General features: G+C 46.6%; 1 protein-coding gene, 1 non-coding gene and 1 pseudogene across 7 annotated transcripts in view; all 3 read right to left on the bottom strand.

The window, feature by feature from the left end:
- USP34 (ubiquitin specific peptidase 34) overlaps window positions 1–23320 on the bottom strand; it is a 438538-nt gene that overhangs the window by 279168 nt on the left and 136050 nt on the right. For all 6 annotated transcript variants that reach the window (XM_063918244.1, XM_063918241.1, XM_063918240.1 and 3 more), the window contains 2 exons: window positions 6012–6111; window positions 1227–1386 (listed from right to left, as the gene is read on the bottom strand). In XM_063918244.1, coding sequence (XP_063774314.1) covers window positions 1227–1386; window positions 6012–6111 — 260 coding nt within the window. The remainder of the gene's footprint in view (window positions 1–1226; window positions 1387–6011; window positions 6112–23320) is intronic.
- On the bottom strand, window positions 10971–11087 carry LOC134913417 (U5 spliceosomal RNA). Its single transcript, XR_010177181.1, has one exon. It is a non-coding gene; the product is annotated as a U5 spliceosomal RNA (small nuclear RNA).
- Window positions 12695–12802, bottom strand: LOC134913581 (U5 spliceosomal RNA; annotated as a pseudogene).

Here is a 23320-nt window from a genome sequence, read left to right on the forward strand (position 1 = left end):
TAAGTACCAAAATCCTCTTTTTTCCACAGCCTTGTTGGAAAAAGTCAAGGATGAAACAGGCCTCATAGAAGAACCAGCTTGAACAGAAATAGATTTAAGAATGTCTTGAATGTTCTATCCGTTCAATCCTAGAAGGCTGCTGAATGTGGGATCTCAATAGTGGTGATATGGACGATGGCACTATAGGGGGTCACCATTTTCCCCTTTTGGCAAAATATAAAAACTCTTTAATGTGTTAAAACTTCTGTTCGGGGTTATTCCAGGTCTCAGACCAAGTTTTCCAATGGCAGAGAAAAATGGATGGAAAGAAATAAATTCTTCATCCTATTAAATAGCATATCATCAGTTTAAGTCAATATCTTGCCATCTTTGATGTGTAATGCCTGCAACACAGCCACCACTAAATCAAACAACACAAAGTATTGCCAAACAGAAGTAACCTTTAATGATTCCTTTGCATCCTCACCTTCCTCATGGGAGGAGCACTTAGAAACAGACCATCCACAGGATGAGAACAAGACAGAACAGAGACGTTTCCAAGACCTAACCAGTGCATTTAATAAGGCAATGCACCAATACAAAATGGTCTAGTTGTGGTAACTGCTGACAGAACACTCTAAAATGCATGAAGTCCATTCCCGTCAACTACGGGCATGGATTTCACCCAGGCTGGGTCTGCCAAAGCAGTGGAGAAACCTGCACGCATATTTGGAAAGATGGCTGACAATCTCCCAGGCTGCCTATAAGACATCCGCCTGACTGCTGGGAAACTTAGGCTGGCATTTTAAATATGTTCAAAAAGTTACTGATATGTCATTTCAGGCCTTAGATCTGGAATCCCTACGATTATTAGATAAGACAGATCAGAGTAGAAATAGGCAGATATAGAGCATATAATCTGGAATATATACACTGCCACAGCAGATACATTAAATACCCCTGATCCATTATGCAATCTCACCCCAGCTATAGGACTACTTTCCTGCAGTAATGGAAGCTAATGAGAGGAAAGGAGGAGAACTGGCAGCATGTTTGCTTTTGGCTGTGTTTCAGTCCATAAATAGAACCCTGCCAGGGTTATCTCCAGTCACTTTCTCTCTCTCCAAGGCTTAGTACAGACCCATTCGTGGTTTACATGCTCAGTAAAGTACTAGGTTTTGCGCAGTTATGGCAGAAATAGAAGAGAAAACAATTCTGTAATCAATCAAATAATTATAACAGCTTACCGTCTCCTGAAAGCTTCTAGGTGCGTTTTTAGCATCAAGAGTCCTCGTTCAATGATAGTGAGGCTTGATTGAGAGTCATGCTCAAGATTACTGGAGGCAATCATAAGACTTTCCATACATTTACTAATAAACTCATGTTCTTTCTCTAGCCCTGTTTTACCTGAGAGAAGAAATAAATCACTGCAATATAATGTTATTTTTATGATTAAATGGTATACTATAATTTAGTGGGTAACCCATGGCTTTGGAGCTGCTGCTCTTAAAATGTATAATGTACTAGGGCAAAACTACACGCACAGAGTTTCTCCTTCAAATCTGGGAGACACTGCTCACAATGGGTTGTCAAAGGCTCTGAAGGAGCTGGCACTAAATAGCCTAGTAAACCTTGACAGAAGCTCCACCCTGTGCAATCTCTGGTCATCAGTGATAAGTGTCTGTAGAAGCTGGGTTGTGCTTCCCTGGGGCTGCCTGTTCTTTAGAGGTAAGTTTTATTAATTTGTAATCCTATTTTTGGAACAAACATCCGGAGTGCTGGTGGTGCTCGCTCTGCCACAGGTTTCTGCCTGCATGGTAGCGGTAGGGGGTAGAAGTTGTTGCTTGTCCCCCTGCAATTTCTGCTGGGGACCTCCTGGCCCTTTCAGAGAGTGACAGTGGCTGTTTCGCCAAAGAAAGATGATTGACGTCTTTTGGGGTATTGTCCACAGACAGCATAAAACGGGCTGTACAACTCATTTATGTCCTGGAGGAAAGTTTGTGGTGGTGTCTTTAAGAAGACATGGAAGCTCCTACGGGGCCGTACAGCAGTTGAGGAGGAACAGGAAAGGGACATTCCTCTGCAGTTCAGTTTCCAGACTGCTCCCTGGGAACCCAGCCACTGACAACATCTCCTACTGTCCTCTGTAACCTCTACTCCTGCTGCTCGCCTGTATTTACTGATCTTTATATCACTACTCCAGTATAAGCTTTGCTTGTTGTTAACGGTGTTTACCTGTTGTGTAATTTGCAATCCAGCTGACTGTTTTATATTTTTTATGGCTGACAGGGCAAAGCCCTCTAAAGGGGATCCTGTTGCTATGTTTTTTTTTTTACATATTATCAATGTAAGGCAAAACTGCTTGACTTGAGGGCTTAGTGCACACACTGCTCTGCTGGGTACGTTGCCATGCATGCTCATGGAGGCACTGTGTCTGTCACGACAGAACTAGGATGAGATCAAGCTTCGGGCTGGTCGATAGCTGAACTGATCAAGCTTGACGGTGTGTCCGAGTACAGTCTAGGGAGCGTTCTGCGTATGGATTCACAAAGATATCTTCATATTTGGAGAGGTTCTGTGAGGAACCACGATTCGGAGTCACAGAACAATCATCTCACCTTTGTAGGGCTCCAGGTCAGAGGAGGAAGGAAAGGTTCCAGACTAGTTATTTCCACAGGAGAATTTTGATTTGTCTCCAAGTTAGGGCATCAAGTACCTGAGCAGATAAAAGCAGTCCAACAGTCCCTGGATTCTCAAGTCAAAGCTGCAGGGACTTTCAAAACGCAAGAGGAGAGAATAGTTACTATTCAGCTGTTCCCTAATCTTTCCAAATTAATTGAAGAGGCCTGGAAAGGTCTGGATAAGAAAATATTACGACAGAATCACATGCTGAAGTGGGAGCAGTATCCCCAATGTGGATGGCTCCTTTGGCCAAGATAACTACTGTTGAAGTGCCAGTTTCAGCATTCTTTCAGGATCCACTGGACAAAAAAAATTGGAAAGTGGTCTACAGGCACTGGGGCTTTTTCCTTCTACCTACGGGTAGGCTTCTGCATGGGTCGCTAGAGCCATGGAACATTGGTAGGAGCAGTTGCTCGCTGTCCTTCACACTGACCCATCTTAGAATAATCTGCTCAATTTAACGTAACAGCTCAGGGGGCTGTGAAGTACATTTGGCATTACAAGAAGCAACCCAAGTGAGCTCTAAGACTGCATTCCCTGGAGGCAGAATCGGCAACCAAACATTTTCTTGAGTCTCTCCCTTTCAAAGGAGGTGTTTTGTTGGGAGATGGCTAGATAACTGAGCAGGCCACAGGCTGTAAGAGCACTTCACTCCCGGGGGTCTGCTCTGAAAAAGGATCCATGTTCCATTCTTCCTTTCGGGGCACCACAACTAGAGTATAGAGATCTGCTTGGTCATGTAGACACTCAGGGCCCAAGGCACCTAAGAAACTTCGTGTCTGACAGGAAGGGGGGGGGGCATCCCACCAGTCCAATTCAGAAGTGCAGAGGTTTCCTTCTTTCCTTTAGGGACAGGTGGAGGGAATACTCCACAAACCGCTGGGTGTTGGGGATCATACAATAGGGTTGTGTCATCAACCTCTAGGGTCCCCCACCCAGAAGATTTTTCTCACCGCCCTCCAAAGGAAGTAGTGTAGAGAATGGCTTTAAATCAGGCCATTGACTCCATTCTCACAAAGAGGGAGATTGCTTCCGTGCCAGTGAATCAGCGGACCAGGTGGTTATATTCCCGTTTTCCCTGGTTCAGATGCCAGACTTGTTTCAACCCGTCTCAATCTCACAGCCATCAATGCATAGCTGTGCGTCGATCGGTTCCAGATAGAATGCTTGCGGTCAGTAATCTGCAGCATGGAAGTCAACACATTTTGGCCTCCATAGACAAAAAGAAGCTAATATCCATGTACCTATCTAGGAGAAACATCATTTACACCTCAGATTCCCCATGGGAAAAGCAAACACTATCAGTTATGGACTCCTCCACTCAATTTGACCATGGCTCCACAAGATCTAGCAAAAGTCATGGCAGTGATGCTGTCCCTTTTAAGGAAGGAGAGAATTCCCATTGTGCCCTGCTTGGACGATCTCCTCGTCAAAGCAGACTCTGCTCTCTTCTTGCGTAGTCATTTCGACTACACGATTCAGGTTTTCCAGGACTTTGGGGGGATCCTTAACATCAGGTGCCCTGTCAGCACATGCTGTTTCTGGGTTTGATTTCAACATTAGTCTTCAGATTGTGGCCCAAATGTATTAAGCTTTAACAAGAAATAAAGTTGAGACGGATAAAGAAAGATAAATGACAAGCCAATCAGCTTCCTAACTGCCATGTTACAGGATATGTTTGAAAAATGACAGGAGCTGGTTGGCTACTCTTCCTCACTCTCCACTTTATCTCTTGTTGAAGCTTAATACATTTGGGCCTGTGTTCCTTCCGAAGGACAAGATCTGTTCCCTCCAGGGTTTGGTACAGACAGTCCTGCCCTTGTGTCTGAAACATGGGGAAGATCTCCTCATTCAAGGCCATACAGTACGTCAGGTTCAAATTCAAGTAGTCCCAGTGGGAATTTCTAAAATGTTGGCCCAGGTCCAACAGTTGCCTGGCCTCTCAACTGCCCTCTTTACATAGTCCCCTTCAGTGGTGGCTGGTGGCCAAGAATCTCAGCACATGCATGTCTATGGTGACTCCATCCTGAGTCATTGTAACTACAAATGCCAGCCTCCAGAGTTGGGGGGCCCTTACTTTATATCTTCGTCAGCAAGGCTGTTGGTCTTCCCAGGAGTTCACATCAATGTTCTGGAGCTATGGGCCACTATGACTGGTGCTCAGTCTGTCCTGGATGGAAGACCAGTCGGTAAAGTCAGACAATGCCATAAAGGACGGAATATGTCAACCACCAGGGGGACACTCAGAGTGCCAGGGCAATGGCTGCTCGTATCTGGACTTGGGTGGAGAACATCAGTTACGGTGATCTCCAATGTGTTTATCTGGGGCGTGGACTACTGGGTAGCTAATTTTCTCTGCAGGAACACTATCCTGCAGGGAGAATGGTTCCTTCACCCAGAGATCTGCAAACAGCTTGTTTGGAAGTACAGCCTGCTGGAGGTGTACATCATGGTGTCTCGCCACAACAGAAAGGTTCAAAGGTATTGTGCTTATTCACAAAACCTGACAGTCTTCTCGGTGGATGCAATGACTGTTCTGTGGGACCTCTGCAGAACTGATGTGTCAGGTGCCACTTTGTCCTCTGTCTACCCTTACACCAAATTTTACAGTTTTCAGATGTTCGCATCCAGTGTTGCCATTTTTGCATGGAAGGTTCTGTGTTAAACGGTTTTCTGAACATACTCTCCCCCTGGGACGGCCATGGTGATCAGTGTCCCCCAGATTGGAAGGCGAAGAAAATAGGATTTTGGTACTTACTGTTAAATGCTTTTCTGTGATTTCGTCTTGGGGACACTGTGTTCCTACCCTTGTTCTTGTTTTTTTTGTTGTTGACTGGTTATGCTGGTATGCACATTACACTTTGTTGTCTACTATTGAGGTTGTTCTGATAAGGTGTTAGAGGGGTGGAGCTCTGTCTTAAAACTATACTAGTCTATCACGTGCCTGTGCATTCAAACCGTCTAACAATCCATAGTGAGCAGTTGCTTCCAGATGGAAACAAAGAAAAGGATTTAACGGTAACTACAAAAATCCTGTTTGCATAACATTATAGTTACTTATGATAAAATAAAAAAGGAAGCTTGGTCGAAAATAATTTTTAACACCAAATTACACTAACAAGATTCAGGAATCTATACTATGCTATTACACAACAGAAATAACCACCAATTCATTGCACAGTCATGAGAAGTAGAAAGTGCGAGTTTACAGAGATATACATATACAGGTGCAAAAACTAAATTTAAAAAACTAGAACCACTGTCAGTTTGGTTTGTTTTTTTTTTGTTTTTTTAAGCATTAAACTTATAGAAAAAAACAAGACACAAAAAAAATCATATGCAATTCTCACCATTAATATAATATGAGTTGATATACTGGATTGCAGCACGGCTGACATCTCCAGTATGTGCTCTTAATGCAATGCCCCAAAACTGGTCCATGCCACATAGCTAAAAGAAAAATATAAAACATGGAAACATGAAATTTAATGGCAAATAAGAACCACTTGGCTAATCTAGTCTGACCTGAAATAGATAAATATCAGACCGATATGAGAGACAGATCGATAGCGTTCTCCCCAGAAAATGTTACCAGTCGGGTGGCATCAAGTAGTAGCAGGTGAGGACCTTTGCAATAATTAAATGTTTAAATCTATTTAAGAACAGTATTTCAACTCAAGATTAACATTAAACCTATTCATCATTTCCTTCATCTAATGGGCCCTACACACTGGCAGATAACACTGCACGATATGAACGTTAACACCCTCAAATAAGGATTCAAAGATTTAAGATTCAGAATGGGTCTGACCGAACCGTCTGGCTTCGGCATCACAAACAGGTATGACCACTTGTAAAACCACTTGCTGCGTTGCAGTGGTGGTATTGGAACAATTACGTGGGACAGGACCAACTTTCGGATAGCCTGTTGCAACGTAACTTGCATATCCTCCAAAGCTGGTAAGCCTGATTTGAAAAATCGTTGAGGGAGGAGTACTGTCAAACTCCAGCCTGTAGCGCTGAGAAATCAGATCTCTGACCCAGGCATCCTGGCAGGAAGCCTCCCAGACGCGGCTGAAGTGACGCAGTCGAGCTCCCACCTCGAGATCACCTCTGGGTGGGTTGGCACAATCATGCTGAGGCCTTAGTGGAAGCAGAACCGGTGGACTGGTCCTGAGAGTTGGTGCTTGCTGGTTTTCTGGACTTACCTCTGGTGCCTCTAGCCACATTGGAGGCACCTCCGGCCTTAGATCGAAACCTGTGAGACGGCCCCAGAAAGGAGTGTCTCGCCGGCGGGGCCCCAGAGGGGAGAAACGTGGATTTTCCAGCCGTGACCTTGGAAATCCATGTGTCCAACTCGACCCCAAAAAGCCATTCCCCAGAGAAGGGGAGGGATTCCACACTACATTTGGATTTTGCGTCTGCAAACCACTGATGCAACCACAAGGACCTGCGTGCTAACACTGCCATGGCAGAAGTGCGAGCATTAATGTTCCCCATCTCTTTGAGCGAATCACAAAGGACGCGGGTAGTGTCCTGAATGTGCTTAAGGAGGGTTACCATAATAGCTAAGGGCATATCCCCCGAGAGGCCCGCTGAATATGAACGGCCCAAGAATGAATAGCATGGGTCATCCAGCAACCCGCAATGACCGGTCTTTGTGAAAGGCCGGCTGCAGCGTATATAGACTTTAGGGTAGTCTCTATTTTCCAATCCCCAGGATCCTTCATGGTAAAGGAGCCCGGGGCAGGAAGCACCGCCTCTTTAGACAGGCGAGAGAGACATCCACGCCAGGGGGTTCCTCCAAAAATGTTCTACCTTCAGGATCAAATGGGAAAGTGTGAAAAACTTTTTGGACACTGAATTTTTTGTCTGGATTTTTCCAGGCCTGTTTGAATAAGTCATCTAATTCAGTAGAATCAGGGAAAGTGACATTAGGCTTGTTTTATACAAAGAAAAATGACTGCTGTGAGGCAGTGTCCTCTAGAGGGAGCATCAGCACATCACTTAAAGCCAAAATGAGGGGTTCAATACCCTGAGCAGCATCTGGATCCACACTAACGGGATCCAGGTCATCCCCATCATCTTGTATATCATCTGTATCAGATAGTAGTGCAGGGAAACCACGCTCCTGGGGACCTGCATGAGAGAGGGGGGGCTGTGCATCAGCCCTAGCAGCTAAATCTGCAACAACTTGTTGCAGTAGCTGAGTTTTCTGCACATTAGTGAGCTGGGATGACATATCTGACATCATAGTCTTAAGAGACCCTAACCAGTGGGGCTCTGGACCCTCTCCCCAACCTCTTCACTAAGTTGTGAAGAGTGACTACATTGTTCACAGGCAATAGAGTAATTAGATAATGGAGAACATTTAGTGAGACATACACTGCACAGCTTGTGTTTACTCATATTCACGGTAAGCACAATAACATTCACATACACACAGACAGTTAATGCAAGCCTGCACTACAGTATGTGAGAGGACACACAGAGGATTATGATACCAGCACACCCTGAGCTGAACAATCCCAGTGAGACAGTCAGCTCTGTATATAACAGTAAACACTAAAAAACGCCGTCCTAAATAGGCTCAGAATAGTGTATACAAGCAACTCTCCCCCTTAGCTACATCCTGTACCAGTTTCCAGCGTGTCTGAGAGGCAGGAAGCACTTAAGGTGTGCTGCAGGTCCCGCTCTGAGGAGGCTCCGCCCCCTCCAATGGCACCAGAACTATACATCTTATTTATACTGGCAAAGTCTCCAAATAAGATTAAAACCTCACACAAGTGCTTAGTTAAGCAAGTTAGTGCCAGTTTTCACACGGGGGATCTTAGCAGGAGCCCCCATGGAGGGTCCTGTAGGCCGCACCCGTGGTCAGCCGCACTTTGAACAGGGGACTGTACTCACCACCGATGTCACCTTCAGGCAGTGTCAGGGGTGCGCAGCGTGCTGCGGCAGCCATGGCGCAGTGCCCCGCTGAACAAACAGCCCCTCAGGATGGTGGTCCTGCAGCGGAGAAGCGGCTCCGCACTTCGTAAGGCCGGTGATCTCCCGATAAAGGCAGTCCTCTATGAACTACCCGGTCACGGTGAAAATTCAGAAAGGGTGGACATCACGCCCAAGTCTGACAACCTCCTAGCACAGGCAATAGCCAACGGAAAAATAGGATTTTGGTACTTACCAGGTAAATCCTTTTCTTTGAATCCATAGGGGGCACTGGAGTACTCTTGGGATATGGACGGGCGGAGCCGAACAAAGGCACTGAATATTCAAATTTAGGACCCTCCCACCCCTCCATATCCCCGAGTACCTCAGTGTACTGTCTCAGTGTTTTTTACTGAGCGAACAGGAACGATATAGAGAGGTTGACAATGGAGAATACCTATAACATAACGGACAACCACAATGTTGACCCATAACCTTACTGTCAACTAAACAGTTGACACCATAACCGATAGAACTTTATAATTTGAACCAATCGGTGAAAATGTGTTACCATAAGCTCCTCTGAGCTTAATATCAATCAAGTAAAACTTGTTACCCTAAGCTCTCTTGAGCTTAAAACAACCCAGGTAAACTGCTCTGGGTGGGCGTCCAGTGCCCCCTATGGATTCAAAGAAAAGGATTTACCTGGTAAGTACCAAAATCCTATTTTCTTTTTCATCCACTAGGGGTCACTGGAGTACTCTTGGGACGTACCAAAGCTTCCCTCGTGGGCGGGAGAGCTGTTTGATACTTGTAACAGTAGGCAGCCCAAGGCTAGATGCTGATGGCGCCACCATTTATAACGTGTAAACGTGCACAAACATGGTGCACATGAAGGCTATATAGCCGCGTTTTAGACACTCCACGACCCACTGGGTCTGACAGTCCCACAGAACCTGTGGGATGAGTTATTACTGACGTAGGCGATTGTAACCTAGCCTTAAGGTAAGCCTGACTTGTAGTCATCATTATTACCCAACTCGATAATGTCTGCTGAGAAACTGGCTAACCCCAGTTGGCAGTATCATAGAGAACAAACAACGTATTCATAACACGTACTGTTGACGTTCGGCACATATATAAACGCGTAATGCGTGTACCACATTCAGTTCTAGAATGTGCTGTCCACACAGGAACCCCTATTGGTACATTGATGTGAAGAATACGAAAGCGTGATTCGTCCGAAGATCTGCTTTGTCATGAGAAAACTGAAATACGGTGGCTTGGAATACAAGGCACCCAAATATGAAAACAAACCCTTGCCGAAGCCAAGGCTAGAAGAAAAAATTGTTTTCCAAAGTGAGAAACTTAATTCCCATTTGTTGAAAGGGTTCACAATATGAAACTGTAAGAAATCTGAACCCAACTTCAAGTCGCCTGGCGCTGTAGGTGGGATAAATAGAGTGTGAACTTTGATGACACCTTGTAGAAAGATGTGTACAGACGCAAATAGAAGCAAACGTCTTTGAAAATAAGTTTACCACACAGATACCTGCACTCTTCGTGCAGATCAACGCAGTTTTCCATCCCACCCCGTTTAACAGAATACGGGTTACTTGAAGGATGATGTTGGAACTTCCGAGGTTTACAACCTATGTAAGCACACGAAATTTTGTAAAAATGAGCTGCCTTAAACGGCTTACTATTTCGTAACATGGTTAGTATAACCGATACTGTAATGCTCAATTTCTTAAGAGGGCGGTCTGAACCCTCACCCCGTCAACCGCAGCTGCGGTACCTAGATAATAGGTACCTAGGGAACTATGGGTAAACTAACGTTCCCTGATGTAACAGGTTGGACGTATTATGAGCGGGCCAAGATCGTGTGCAAGTATTCCTTGAAAATTCGAGAAGCAACTTCTCCGAAACCCATGAGATACCACCAGTATGACTGTGACAAACTGTCTTATGATCCGTTTTGACAACGGAGAGAGCAGCGGAAAATGGTGGAGCCAGATACACGATGCTGAATGACCACATGAATGTGAGAGACTCCACCGCCACTGCCCTTGTGATCTGTTTTGTACACATACTGAACTTTCGTAATTGTGGCGAGATGCCATCATGTATACTTGAGGGTAACCCCCTTCTGTGGACTCACATATGAAACACCTCTAGATTTAATGTCCAGTTTTCAGGATCCAAATCCTGACGGGTGAGATCCTCTGTCTAACAGATGTCCACTCACATAATGATCTCTTGACATTTTCACATAATGGTGTTCTGAGTCATTGAGGATCTGAGTTACCTGCCGCATTGCCATGCGGCTACTTGGTTCTCACTGGTTGTTGTGTATGCAACTGCCGTTGCCTTGTTTGACTGCTTAAGGCCAGCGTGGGACATGCATCAAAAATTTACATGAAACTCATGGTTGTTCCTCTCCACCGAAATCTTTAGTAAAAGGCGAAAGATTTATTCGTTCTGAAGAGAAACCAGAGTATATACCTGGTCAGACTGAAAGCGAATTATGTATTGCATTGTAAAATGCCCAGAGTTCTAGGACATTTATCGACAGCAATCTGTCGTGTTTTAGAACCTTTGTTGCTAATTTTAACTACAAATCCTGACCCTCTGCGACTGTCGTCCAGAGTATATGCACCCTTTTCCCTCTGTGGGAAACGCGAGTGAAGGGTGGCGAACTAAATTGAAAACACATCGTTATTCGTAATAGGTGAATACACCAATGTACCGCTAGTGTGCGTGTTTTGCACTAATTACTAGACGTACATTTGTTATTGCTGGTGTAGTAGGTAAAAGTCTTTGATTTACCGTATTTATCATCTTACCTAGGCATTGACATCGTTTAGACGGAATTAGATGCGATTGTTTTCGAACTTGCTCTGCTACCGCAGTATACCTTAGTAGCGCAAGTTTAGAGGAACTTTGTTGAGACAGAGTTCGTATGTGAGATGAGCTATCATCCCAACATCACTTTTGGTAAACACCCAAAGCGATAAGCAACGGTAGACATGAAATGGTTAATGGTTGTGGCGAATTGCAAACGCTAAAACCTGTGATGAACAAACCGGAATGGGTATATACGCATTGCAAATGCCAGTATTTTGTGGCTCCAATATGCCAATACTACCCGCAGCAAATCCATTTTCAAACTGCAGTAAGTGATTTGTTGATTGCAACTGCGACGGAGCTGTATGGATTGGTTACCCCAACCAGAGGGGAATAAGCCACCCTGACTCTGCCTGTATTATAAAGACAGCTGAAACCCAGTAGAGACCAAATGGCTACCTGCCAATCCGTTCGACAGAGGCAGTCATGACCCTGTTGAAGTCTGGAAACCCCGCAAAGGTAACATGTAAAGACGCGCTCCCACAATTGGAAAAGAGGTCATCAACTACTGGCTTGCAGACCGTAGCGACCTGTCGTTACAAGGCGTGAGTGTTTGTATCACCGCCTTGAAACTGAAGTCTAAAGGGATTAAATGCCGGCACAAGAATTCCGTTTCGATTAACGGCTGAATATCAAATGTAGGACCAACAAGCTGTGGCCTTGTCGTGCTGAACTGGCGACGATGAAACGTCGTTAGAAGCTTTACAGATATACTCTGTAGCTTCTTTTAACCGTAATGTCTAGTGACCCAAATGTTTCATGGGTCTTTATGTTTGACACAGACGCATTTACCAATGTCGGATGGCGTCATATTGTAAACGATTAAATAGTGGTCAAAGTCTACTAAGTGGAACAATGGAGACATTGACTCCCTGTAATTTAGCAATGTATGTTCGCAACAACCCTGCACTATCTGAGTGCTGGTCTAATGAACCCTTCTCACTCGTGGTTATCGGTGTGAGATTTGACATAGAATCGTGCATTACATTATAAGACCAGTTAAATAAGCACTGTGGTACCCAAAGGGAATTCCTCTGGAAAACTGTCTTTTGTTAGAGCTGGCGGAATAACTTCCGAGACTCCGATGCCAATGGTATTTTTTTTGGTCTGTACTAGAGCCTTACTCGCTATGCAGACAGACACCCCAATAGGCCACGGACAGCCATTGCACGCCTTATGACGTTATCATGTCATATATATATATTGTATTGGTGAACAGCATAATAATATTAAACTCAAGGTTGATTCTCTCTACGGAAATCTTTAGTAAAACTAAAGAGTTATTCGCTGTGAAGAAAAAACAGAGTAATCTTTATGTGAAAAGCAGTTCACATGGCCTATGAAACCCGAACCAAATTCCTACTAACCCCCCTACGCCTCTGGTGGCTTAGAGATGTAGGGCAGGAATGTTCTAGAATCATGTAGAAAAACAGTTTACATGGCTTACTTATGCCGATTAAAATTTCCCACTAACACCCCTGCGCCTCCAGTGGCTTAGAGATGTAGGGCAGGAATGTTCCAGAATCACAAACTGGAAAACAACAGGCAGCATGGTTAAAATGGCCCGTTTGCCATGCTGACCTTTCCGTATAGGTTATTATACAGTATAACCACAGGACGGTTACAACTGTTCTATGAATAAATATATATATAAGCTGATAGGCCATGATCACATCAGACATTAATATTAATATATTAATATAGGCTCCCTAGCTTTGTTAATAGCAGCCATTAATATAGGTTAAACTCTGAAAATCACAGCCAGTAATATAGTTCAATTATTACTGTCAGTATCGGTAACAAGCTTATATCTGTGATAGATATATATATAAATATATATATACCCAGCTGGTCATATATCCGCCAGCTTCCACCGTGCCTCTTCCCCCCCTATGATCATCTGCGGGAAGCCTGCACTTGTGATCGTCTCTGTAGTGAGACTGATGGGCGGCCGGACGTAGCTGGGCGGCCGTATATATATACCCAGTGTTGGAAGCCTGCCCTGGCATTTGCAGGCCGTGACGGAGCGGCGGTCATACTGGTACTAAGTATGGCTTACCTGCTGTGCAGCCGTACGGAGCCCAGTGTGCGGCAGGACGGACTGGCGGCTACCGGAGCGCTGGGACGGGCGGCCTGATGTCAGACGGAGCAGCTGCTTCGTATGAACTCCCCCTGCTGCGGCAGGAGGGAGCTTGGCGGCGACCGGAGCGCTGGGACGGGCGGCTTGATGTCCCCGTCTGTGTGATACATAGCGGCTGTTTAGCGTCGTCTGATCTCCCCCTGCTATGCGGCAGGACGGAGTTGGCGGCTGCCGGAGCACTGGGACGGCTTGTCTCCTCAGAAGGTAGTGGCTGTCTTGGCGGGTATGAGCTCCCCCTGCTGTGCGGCGGGACGGAGCTGTATTGTATTCACATTAACCCACACATAGCGGGGCGGCAGCCTGCGCTGACCGCCCCGCTCCCCAGCCTACCTTTCTGTAACTTCTGGCTGTGGCGGGACTTTCTGTATAAGCTCCGTCCAGCTTCAGTGGTGTGACTCATGGCTGCAACGGGGCTTCGTTGTGTAAGCTCCGTCAGCTCTGTAGTCCTTGTGACGCAGTCAGCTTCCAGTGATCTATTGGCTGCGACGGCTTTTTGCAAGCCCGTCCAGCTCTCTAGTCCTGGCTGCTGTTTGTAGAAGCAGTGCTGTCTGTGGCCGTGAGGGTGCTCTTTGTGAGGACCGACACGCCATGCTGTCTGTGGCTGTGAGGGTGCTCTTTGTGAGGACCGACACGCCATGCGCTGCCCGTGCAGCGGCACTATCCCGGACCCATGTTTTTTCAGAAACTGGGAAGGGATGTGCTAAGTTGTAAAAATAAAAATTAAAAATAAAATTTAAAAATAAAAATCCAAGTGTGGCTATACCACAAGCCGATGTTCGTGCTGTGAGCACCGAAAAAACACTGAGACAGTACACTGAGGTACTCGGGGATATGGAGGGGTGGGAGGGTCCTAAATTTGAATATTCAGTGCCTTTGTTCGGCTCCGCCCGTCCATATCCCAAGAGTACTCCAGTGACCCCTAGTGGATGAAAAAGAAAATTACCTTAAGCGTAAGGCACTGAAGGTCCACAGACTCAAGATGTTCAAACGGAGACTCTTGAAAAGTATTAAGTACAGACAGACAGATCCCTTGGAGCCACAGGAGGGACATAGGGAGGCTGAATCCGTAGTACGCCCTGAGTGAATGTATGAACGTCAGGATGAGTTAACATTTTTTGCTGAAACCACACCAACAAGGCAGAAATTTGAACCTTGAGGGAGGCCAGGCGAAGTCCTAAATCCAAGCCTTGTTGCAAAGAAGCCAGAAGTCTGGAAGTACTAAACTTGTATGCATCGTAATTCTTAGCAGAACACCAGGTGAAGTACGAATTCCAGACCCTATAATAAATCCGTGCAGTAGCTGGTTTGCGGCCTTCAACAGTTTGAATAACCGCCTCAGAAAATCCTTTGAAAAACACAAGGGCCCTGAACGAGGAGGTCTGGGCGTTGAGGAAGTAGTAGAGGACGCTCGATCAAGAGACCCTGCAGGTCTGAGAACCAATGCCATCTGGGCCACGCTGGAGCGACTAGAAGCAGTATTCCTCCTTCTTGCTTGAACTTCCGTAGTACCCTGGGCAGGAGTGACACTGGAAGGAACACGTATGGCAGCCGAAAGTTCAACGGAATTGCCAGTGCATCCACGAATGCTGCTTGAGGATCCCTTGTCCTTGCTCCGAAGACCGGTACTTTGTGACTGTGTCGAGACGCCATCAGGTCTACATCTGTTAGACCCCACTTGCCAACAATGAGTTGGAAGACCTCCAGATGAAGACTCCACTCCCCAGCGTGTACGTCCTGATGACTGAGCAAGCCCGCTTCCCAGTTGAGGACCCCCGGAATGAACACTGCCGATATTGCTGGCAGATGGCGTTCCGCCCATCGAAGAATTTTTGACACTTCCATCATTGCCAAGTGGCTTCAAGTGCCGCCTTGATGATTTATGTACACCACCGTGGTGGCGTTGTCTGATTGTACTTGAACAGGCCTGTTCTGTATGAAAGGCAGGGCCAGTGTCAATGCATTGAACACTGCCCGCAATTCCAGAACGTTTATCGGGAGGAGAGATTCCTCCCTGGTCCACCAACCCTGGAGAGAGTGCTGCTTCAAACACCACGCCCCAACCCCGCAGACTGGCATCCGTCGTTAGGAGGACCCAGCTGGAGGATCCAGAAGGGACGACTCCTGCTCAATTGTTGGTTTTATAGCCACCAACTCAGTGACAGACGAACCTCCGGAGTCAAGGAGATTATTTGAGACCTGATCCGGTGAGGCAAGCCATCCCACTTGGAAAGGATTAACCTCAACAGAGGGTGAGCATGAAATTGAGCGTATTTTACGATGTCGAAAGCCGACACCATGAGGCCTAGTACTTCCATCTCCGAGTGTATCAACACTCTTTGGCGAGAGAGGAAGCATCTGACTCTGTCCTGAAGTTTCAGGACCTTCTCTGGAGACAAGAACAAACGTTGGTTGTGTGTCCAGTAATGACCTGAGGGGCACCATGCTCTGAGCAGGGACCAGTGAGGATTTATTCCAGTTGATGAGCCACCCGTGGGCACGCAGGAATTGGACTGTCAATTCCAGATGACGGAGGAGAACCTCTGGGGAGTTCACCAGGATCAACAAGTCGTCCAGATACGGCAGGATCGTGATACCCTGACGGCAGAGAAGGGCCGTCATGACCTTGGTAAAGATCTGAGGAGCCATGGTCAGTCAAAAAGGCAAGGCTTGGAACAGATAATGAAGGTTGCCAATAGCAAACCGAAGATATTGCTGATTCGACATGGCAATAGCTATGTGTAGGTAAGCATCCTGTATGTCCAGGGATACCATATAGTCCTTAGTTCAAAGATTTGAGGTTGAGTATAGGCTGTGAGGATCCATTCGGCTTCGGAACTAGAAACAGCATTGAATAGTATCCCCTGCCTCTCTGAGACACAGGCATCGGCACCATCACTCCTGAATCCAGGAGGGATTGGACAACCAAATGTAGAGTTTTTGCTTTTAACAGATCCGAAGGGATAACCGTTGAGCAAAACTGGCGAGGGGGACATCTCTTGAAAGAGATCACGTACCCGTAAGAGACCACTTCCTGCACCCAGGCGTCCAAAGTGATCATTAACCATACGTGGGCGAACTGTAGAAGTCTGCCTCCCACCCAGGGGACCCCCAGGGGGAGGCCCGCCCCGTCATGCAGCAGGCTTGTCCAGTTTGGAAGCAGGCTGACGGGCGGCCCAAGAACGTTTAGGTTTAGGCTTAGAAGATTTGGAAGTGCGAGCCTGTCTCGGGTAGGCCTCACCCTTTGCTTTACCTGGAGGTCGAAAGGAACGAAAAGTAGTACTCTTAGCCATCGGAACCGAAGGATTAGTACTTGGGAGAAACGCAGTCTTGGCCGACGCCAAGTCTGTCACAATCTTGTTCAGATCATCTCCAAACAGTATATCTCCCTTAAAAGGGAGCACCTTCAAGGTCTTCTTAGAGTCCTGGTCCACTGACCAGGACCGTAACCACAGAATCTGGCGAGCCAGGATAGACGTAGTAGATGCCTTGGCCATCATAACGCCTGTATCAGAGGCCGCATCCTGAATATAGTGGGAGGCTGTGGTAATATAGGACAGATATTGTCTGGCAGTGTCAGAAAAATTCAGAGGTAGCTCTTCCTCAATTGCTTGAACCCATGCTTCAATGCCTTTTGCAGCCCAAGAGGCTGCCATAGTGGGTCTTTGTAAAGTACTTGTAAGAGTGTAAATAGACTTCAAGCAACCCTCCACACGCTTATCCGTCGGTTCCTTCAAAGAGGTGACGGTGGTGACAGGCAAAGTAGATGACACCACAAGACGGGCCACATGCGAGTCCACTGGTGGCGGGATTTCCCACTTGATACTCAACTCCGCAGAGATAGGATAACGAGCTAGCATCTTTTTAAACAGGGCAAATTTCTTTCCTGGAGAAAACCAGAATGTGGTAAGACTAATATAGTAACCTTCTGACGTTTGAACTTATCAGGTTTCTTAGACGTATCAGAAGGGTTAATCTCATCATCAATCTGAAGAATCATCTTGATAGCCGCCACTAGGTCAGGAGCATCGACCTGTGTTGTAGAGTCTTCATCAGAAGCAGCAGTATCAGCATCTGATGGATCAGTATATTCCCCATCCGAATCGGAAGAATCATCCGAAATAGTAGTGGATTGTGAAGAAGAAAAGGCCCTCTTAGAGGAGTGTAGCAGACATTATTGGGAATGTAGCCTTAGAGCGTATCAGTACGATATAGCAAGACAAACACAATACCTGACAAAAAAACTCTAATATATGTGACCACAATTGCAGAGCACAGACGGAGGATTTAAGTGGTATAAGGTGACTGAAACACAGTGAAAAATACAAAACAGTAAATCCTGTGGAACACTATATTGTACATGAGACCCTGACGCCCTTAGACCACCAGGGCACAGAATATAGTGATAGAAATGTGTGTGATACACAGAATAGAATCCACACAGCAGCTATTGGCACACACAGTCACAGGAACAATGCAGAAATTATTACATATAATCACTAAAACTGCACAGGACTAGCAATACTACATAAAGATATGCATGTATACAGATATAACAATGCACAGTAACCACTGGATGTATATCACAGAATACTTGTACTAAATATTCATATAGAAGTGCACTTGTTCTTAACTAACGCTGTCTAAATGACATGTAGAATACTTAAGTGTCCTGTAAATGCACAGCGCTGATGAGAAAAGCGGCTTCACAGAGGAGACAGTGCCCAGCAGTTTCAGGATCAGCGCAGCTCTGTAAAATGGCACTCAAACGCTGACAGTGAGGGAGAGAGAGATGCAGCTCCAGGGCGGGAACACCTGCTATAGATGGCGCCTGGAGCTGGGGGCGGGGCTACAGGTCAGCACCTTATCCCCTCTGCTGGACTTCACCACCTGGTACTATGGAGCCTATAATAAGCGGATTTTAGTAAATCCGACCTGTGCTCCATGCCCTGGTGGATATAGTGGGGTCCCTGCACACCATAGTGTCTATGCCAGCAGCGTGGTCCGTCTCCTGGGACCGCGACCGGATCGCGATTTCGGTGGGTCCCACCTGTGGAACACTCTTACCTCCTCCCTGAAGTGCAGCCACGCGATCCAGAAGAGAAGCAGCGGTGATGTGCGCCTGATGACCGGAGCGCCTCCACTGCAAGTACCCAGCAACCAGGGCGCGGGAGTATGCAGCGCCACTGGGGGAAGTGATTGAGCAGCAGCACAGAATGTCAGCATAACATACATAGCATCTAGTGCCTGTGCTGCAGCCCTTGAAGTCTTCTTTCTTCTTAAAAAGCTCTTATTAGGGATGCCTAGCGCAGCCCCCCCGATAGTGACCTGTACTGCAGGCACCAATTTACAAACTGAGCTCCAGTGCCTGGAGGCAGGGCTAAAGAGGAGGCGGTGCAGTGCATCCTGGGAACAGTCAAAGCTTTAGCCTGTTGCTGCCTCGGATCATTATCCAACTGTACACCCCGATGCTATTCCCTGTGGAATACCAGTGCACCCCGCTGCAGAAATAAAAGTTTTAAATTAAAATTGAAGAAAACTCTCTGGAGCTGCAGAGATGTGTATCCTCTCCTGAGGGCTCTTTTTTCTAAACTGCCTGTGGGAGGGGGCATAGAGGGGAGGATCCAGCACACCCAGTGGAAGAAATTTAAAGAGCACTGGCTCTTCTGGACCCAGTCTACACCCCATCGTACTAGTTTCCCCCAATAACCCTTATGAATACTAGAGAAAAATACTTAAAAGCCATGCAGACCACCCAAGAAATAAAACATGGGGAGAATGCTGCACATACATTCAAGGTAAGTAGCTAGACAGATACCTAGATAGATAACTAGATAGATTTGAGATAGTTAACTAGATAGATATGAGGTAAACCAATAGATCTGAATTTAAATTTAAAAGTTAAATCTGAATTTCCTCATTCAGATCATCTCATAGAAATTAGACAGGAACCCTGGAAAATAGACTTAAGGCAATTTCCAATTGACCATCTGTGGGCTCTTTCAGTGAGAAAAGAGTAGTGACAGGCAGAATGGACATCTTAACAAAACGTGCAATATGCGAATCCACCGGAGGGAGAGCCTCAATCCTTAGCACAATCCTCCGCGGGAAGAGGGTAATGTGATGCCAATCGTTTAGACACAGGACATTCTTAACCAGAGATTTTGTTGCTGTCAATAGACCTACTGTGGCTGCTTCCTGGGCTGCAAAAGCCAATGAATCATTGTTACAGGCCATAGAGGAAGAATTACCCTTAGATGTATCAGAGGACTGCATGTCCTAGTCGACCCTTATTAGGCACGCAGCGGCTTACATTCATGAAGCTCTATCTGATGCAGGAGAATTGGCAGCTAAGGCATCCGCTACCTCTGTACTGGCACGGCGCATTCTCTGGCTACGATCCTGGAAAGCTGGCCTTGAATCCAAGAAAACTTTCGAATCTCTCCCTTTTACAGGTAAAGTGTTATTTGGGGCTGAGTTGGACCAAATTGTCACTGCCCTGGCTGCAGCTAAGAAAGCTTTTCGCCAGCCCATTTTAGGAGTTCAAATCTTTGTTCCTTTCATCACCAAGGCAAAGCGAAAGGACAGGCTTACCTCAGACAGACATCCGCCACAAAGCCTTAACATAAGGCCAAGCGACCCTGGGCTGCACGACAACCTTCAGCAAAACCTGGACAAGCCTGCAGCCTGAACGGATGGGCCTCCTCCTCAGGACCCCAGAGTGGGAGGCAGTCTTCTTCACTTTGCACATGTCTGGGACTCTGACTACTTCAGATGCCAGGGTACAAGAGATGGTCTCTCACAGGTACGCAGTCTCATTCAGGAGATGCCCCCTCCACATTTCTTTTGCATGGCCTTCCCTCAGACCCCCAAAAGGCTCTAATTCTACAACCGGTTGTGCAATCACTCCTTTAACCAGGTGTGATAATACCGGTTCCTTATTCTCAACGCGGCAAGGGCTATTAGCCCCCCTATTTCTCACACCCAAGCCCAACGGGTCCCACCTACCCATGCTCAACCTCAACAGATTTGTAAAGGCTCCCAACTTCAGCATGGAAAATCTTCGTTCTATAGTCCTTGCTATGGAGCCGGGGTACTTTTTGGTATCTCTCGACATACAGGATGTGTAGCTGCATATCACTATTGCTCCTTCGCATCTACATCCCTACGTTTTGCTATATGCAACCAACATTATCAATTCCACGCGCTGCCATTCGGGCTATCTACGGCAGACAGCTGCATCGTTATGGAGTCAGAATACTTCCTTACTTGGACGACTAACTGCTCCTAGCCACCTTAAAAGAGGTCTTGCAATTACATTTTAAAATTACAATGACCTTCTTTCAAAATCATGGATGGCTCATCAATTGGAAAAAGTCCTCTCTTACGTCATCCCAAGTGGATGTTACACATGGGGATGTTACACATGGGTGTACTATTAGACTCTGCGAGTTAGCGTCTCTTCCTGCCAGCAGACAAAATCTCGAGGCTGCAGAACAGAGTTCACAAGTTGCTCCAGTCTCGCCAAGTGTCCATTCACTCAGCCATGCAAGTCCTTGGAATGATGGTCTTGACCTTCACATGGTGGAGTATGCTCAGTTTCATTCTTGCCCTCTGCAACATCTAATCCTAGCCAAGTGGAATGGCCAGCCACTTCTCATCAGATTACAAATGATTCTCACTCTGCCAGTTTGCTTTTCTCTCACTTGGTGGCTTCAAACGACCCACCTGGACAAAGGATGAACCTTTTGGATTCTGGACTGGGTGACCCTTACCACGGACGCCAGTTTCTGCAGCTGAGGGGCAGTGACCGAACAGCACTCGTTTCAAGGGCGTTGGACGCAGATTGAATTGAGTCTGGTCTCCCAATGTCCCAGAACTACAAGCTGTATACAAAGCCTTAACTCTGGCACAAAGCATCCTTCAAGGCAGACTTGCCAGGTTCAGTCCAACAATTCCATGGCAGTGGCTTATCTTAATCACCAGGGCTGCGCTCGCAGTCAGATGGCGATGCAGGAAGGGGCCTAAATTCTCAGGTGGGCCGAAAGTCACCTTCCAGCCATCTTCATACCTGGGACCCTCAACTGGTAAGCAGACTTCCTCAGTCACCAGAATGTTCACGCAGACGAAGGGTCCCTACATCTAGAAGTCTTTCAACTTATAGTGGACAGGTGGGGTTTTCCAGGCTTCGCCTAGAGCAGATTGTTGAGCTTGTTTGTGTGGCGCATATCCTGGAGCTGATGGTGGAGCTTGCTGTGCATGGAGCACAGCATAGAGTGGATGGTGGATCTTGCCGTGTGTGGCACACAGCCTGGAGCGGATGGTGGAGCTTGCCGTGTGTGGCACATAGCCTCGGGCAGATGGTGAAGCTTGCCGTGTGTGGCACACAGCCTGAGGCAGATGGTGGAGCTTGCCGTGTGTGGCACACAGCCTGGAGCGGATGGTGGAGCTTGCCGTGTGTGGCACACAGCCTGGAGCGGATGGTGGAGCTTGCCGTGTGTGGCACACAGCCTGGAGCGGATGGTGGAGCTTGCCGTGTGTGGCACACATCCTGGAGCGGATGGTGGAGTTTGCCGTGTGTGGCACACTGCCTGGAGCGGATGGTGGAGCTTGTGAGTGGGCATAGACTAGAGAGGATTGTGGAGCTTGTGTGTGGCGCATATCCTGGAGCAGATTATGGAGCTTGCTATGCATGGAGCCCAGCATGGAGCTAATGGTGGAGCTAACTGTGCGTGGAGCACAGCATAGAGCTAATGGTGGAGCTTGCTGTGTGTGGCGCAGAGCCTGGAGCTGATGGTGGAGCTTTCTATCTCGTTTCTATCGATTTAGGCATTTCATATCTATTTCTCTCATATAGCGATCTCATTATTCTATCGCATTATCTGTCTATGCCTCATATCTGTCTCTACCTTATACCTATTTGTCTATCTCATATCCATATATTTATCTCTCTCATATCTATGTCTTATATATACACACCGTAGCGTTTGCCCACAGCTTAGTTCGCGTGGATGTCTGTTATTGCCCAGCAGTTTCTCCTTCAGGGAAGAACACAAAAAGATGCTTGGGGCTACAAACTCGTGAGCAACCCACATAAAGCTGGCCATAGGAGAAGCAGCTGGTGCTGGAAGTTAAGATGCACTAAGCGAGTTCAGAAATTACACACAGAGGTCAATCCTATTATCCGCGTAGGGTGTGATGTGCCGTTGCTGTTTAAACGTCAGGTACAGCACCCTATCTCACATGATTCGCAGGCTGGTTTCTACCCAAACTCGCACAAATGTGCTCGGAACCCTATTGAGCTGTGAGCACCTTTGTGCAAATTCGGGCCACCATAAAAGTGTGTCCACTGCCACGATGATTTGCACCCGCGATATCATCGCAGCTACGAGGATCGACCCCATATGGTCATTTTCGGCTTGAGGAGCCTGACACTGCAACTGCCGAGTGTCAAGCACCTGGGTTTTCCTTTATTGCTCCTCTGCCTGATGTCACATCGAAATAATACATACCTGTTTCTTTCTAGGTCACTAAACTATACAATAGTGAAAACAAGATTCAAATTCATCCAGAAATTTTTGTGTGGTGCCGAAAGAACAAATAGATAAAAATTCAATTATATTTTTTTTGTCTCAGTTCATAAACAGTCCCTAGAAGTATATTTCCCAAAAAAATACTATGTACAGACAC

This window comes from Pseudophryne corroboree, chromosome 4, assembly GCF_028390025.1.
Source record: "Pseudophryne corroboree isolate aPseCor3 chromosome 4, aPseCor3.hap2, whole genome shotgun sequence".
Classification (NCBI taxonomy): Eukaryota; Metazoa; Chordata; class Amphibia; order Anura; family Myobatrachidae; genus Pseudophryne; species Pseudophryne corroboree.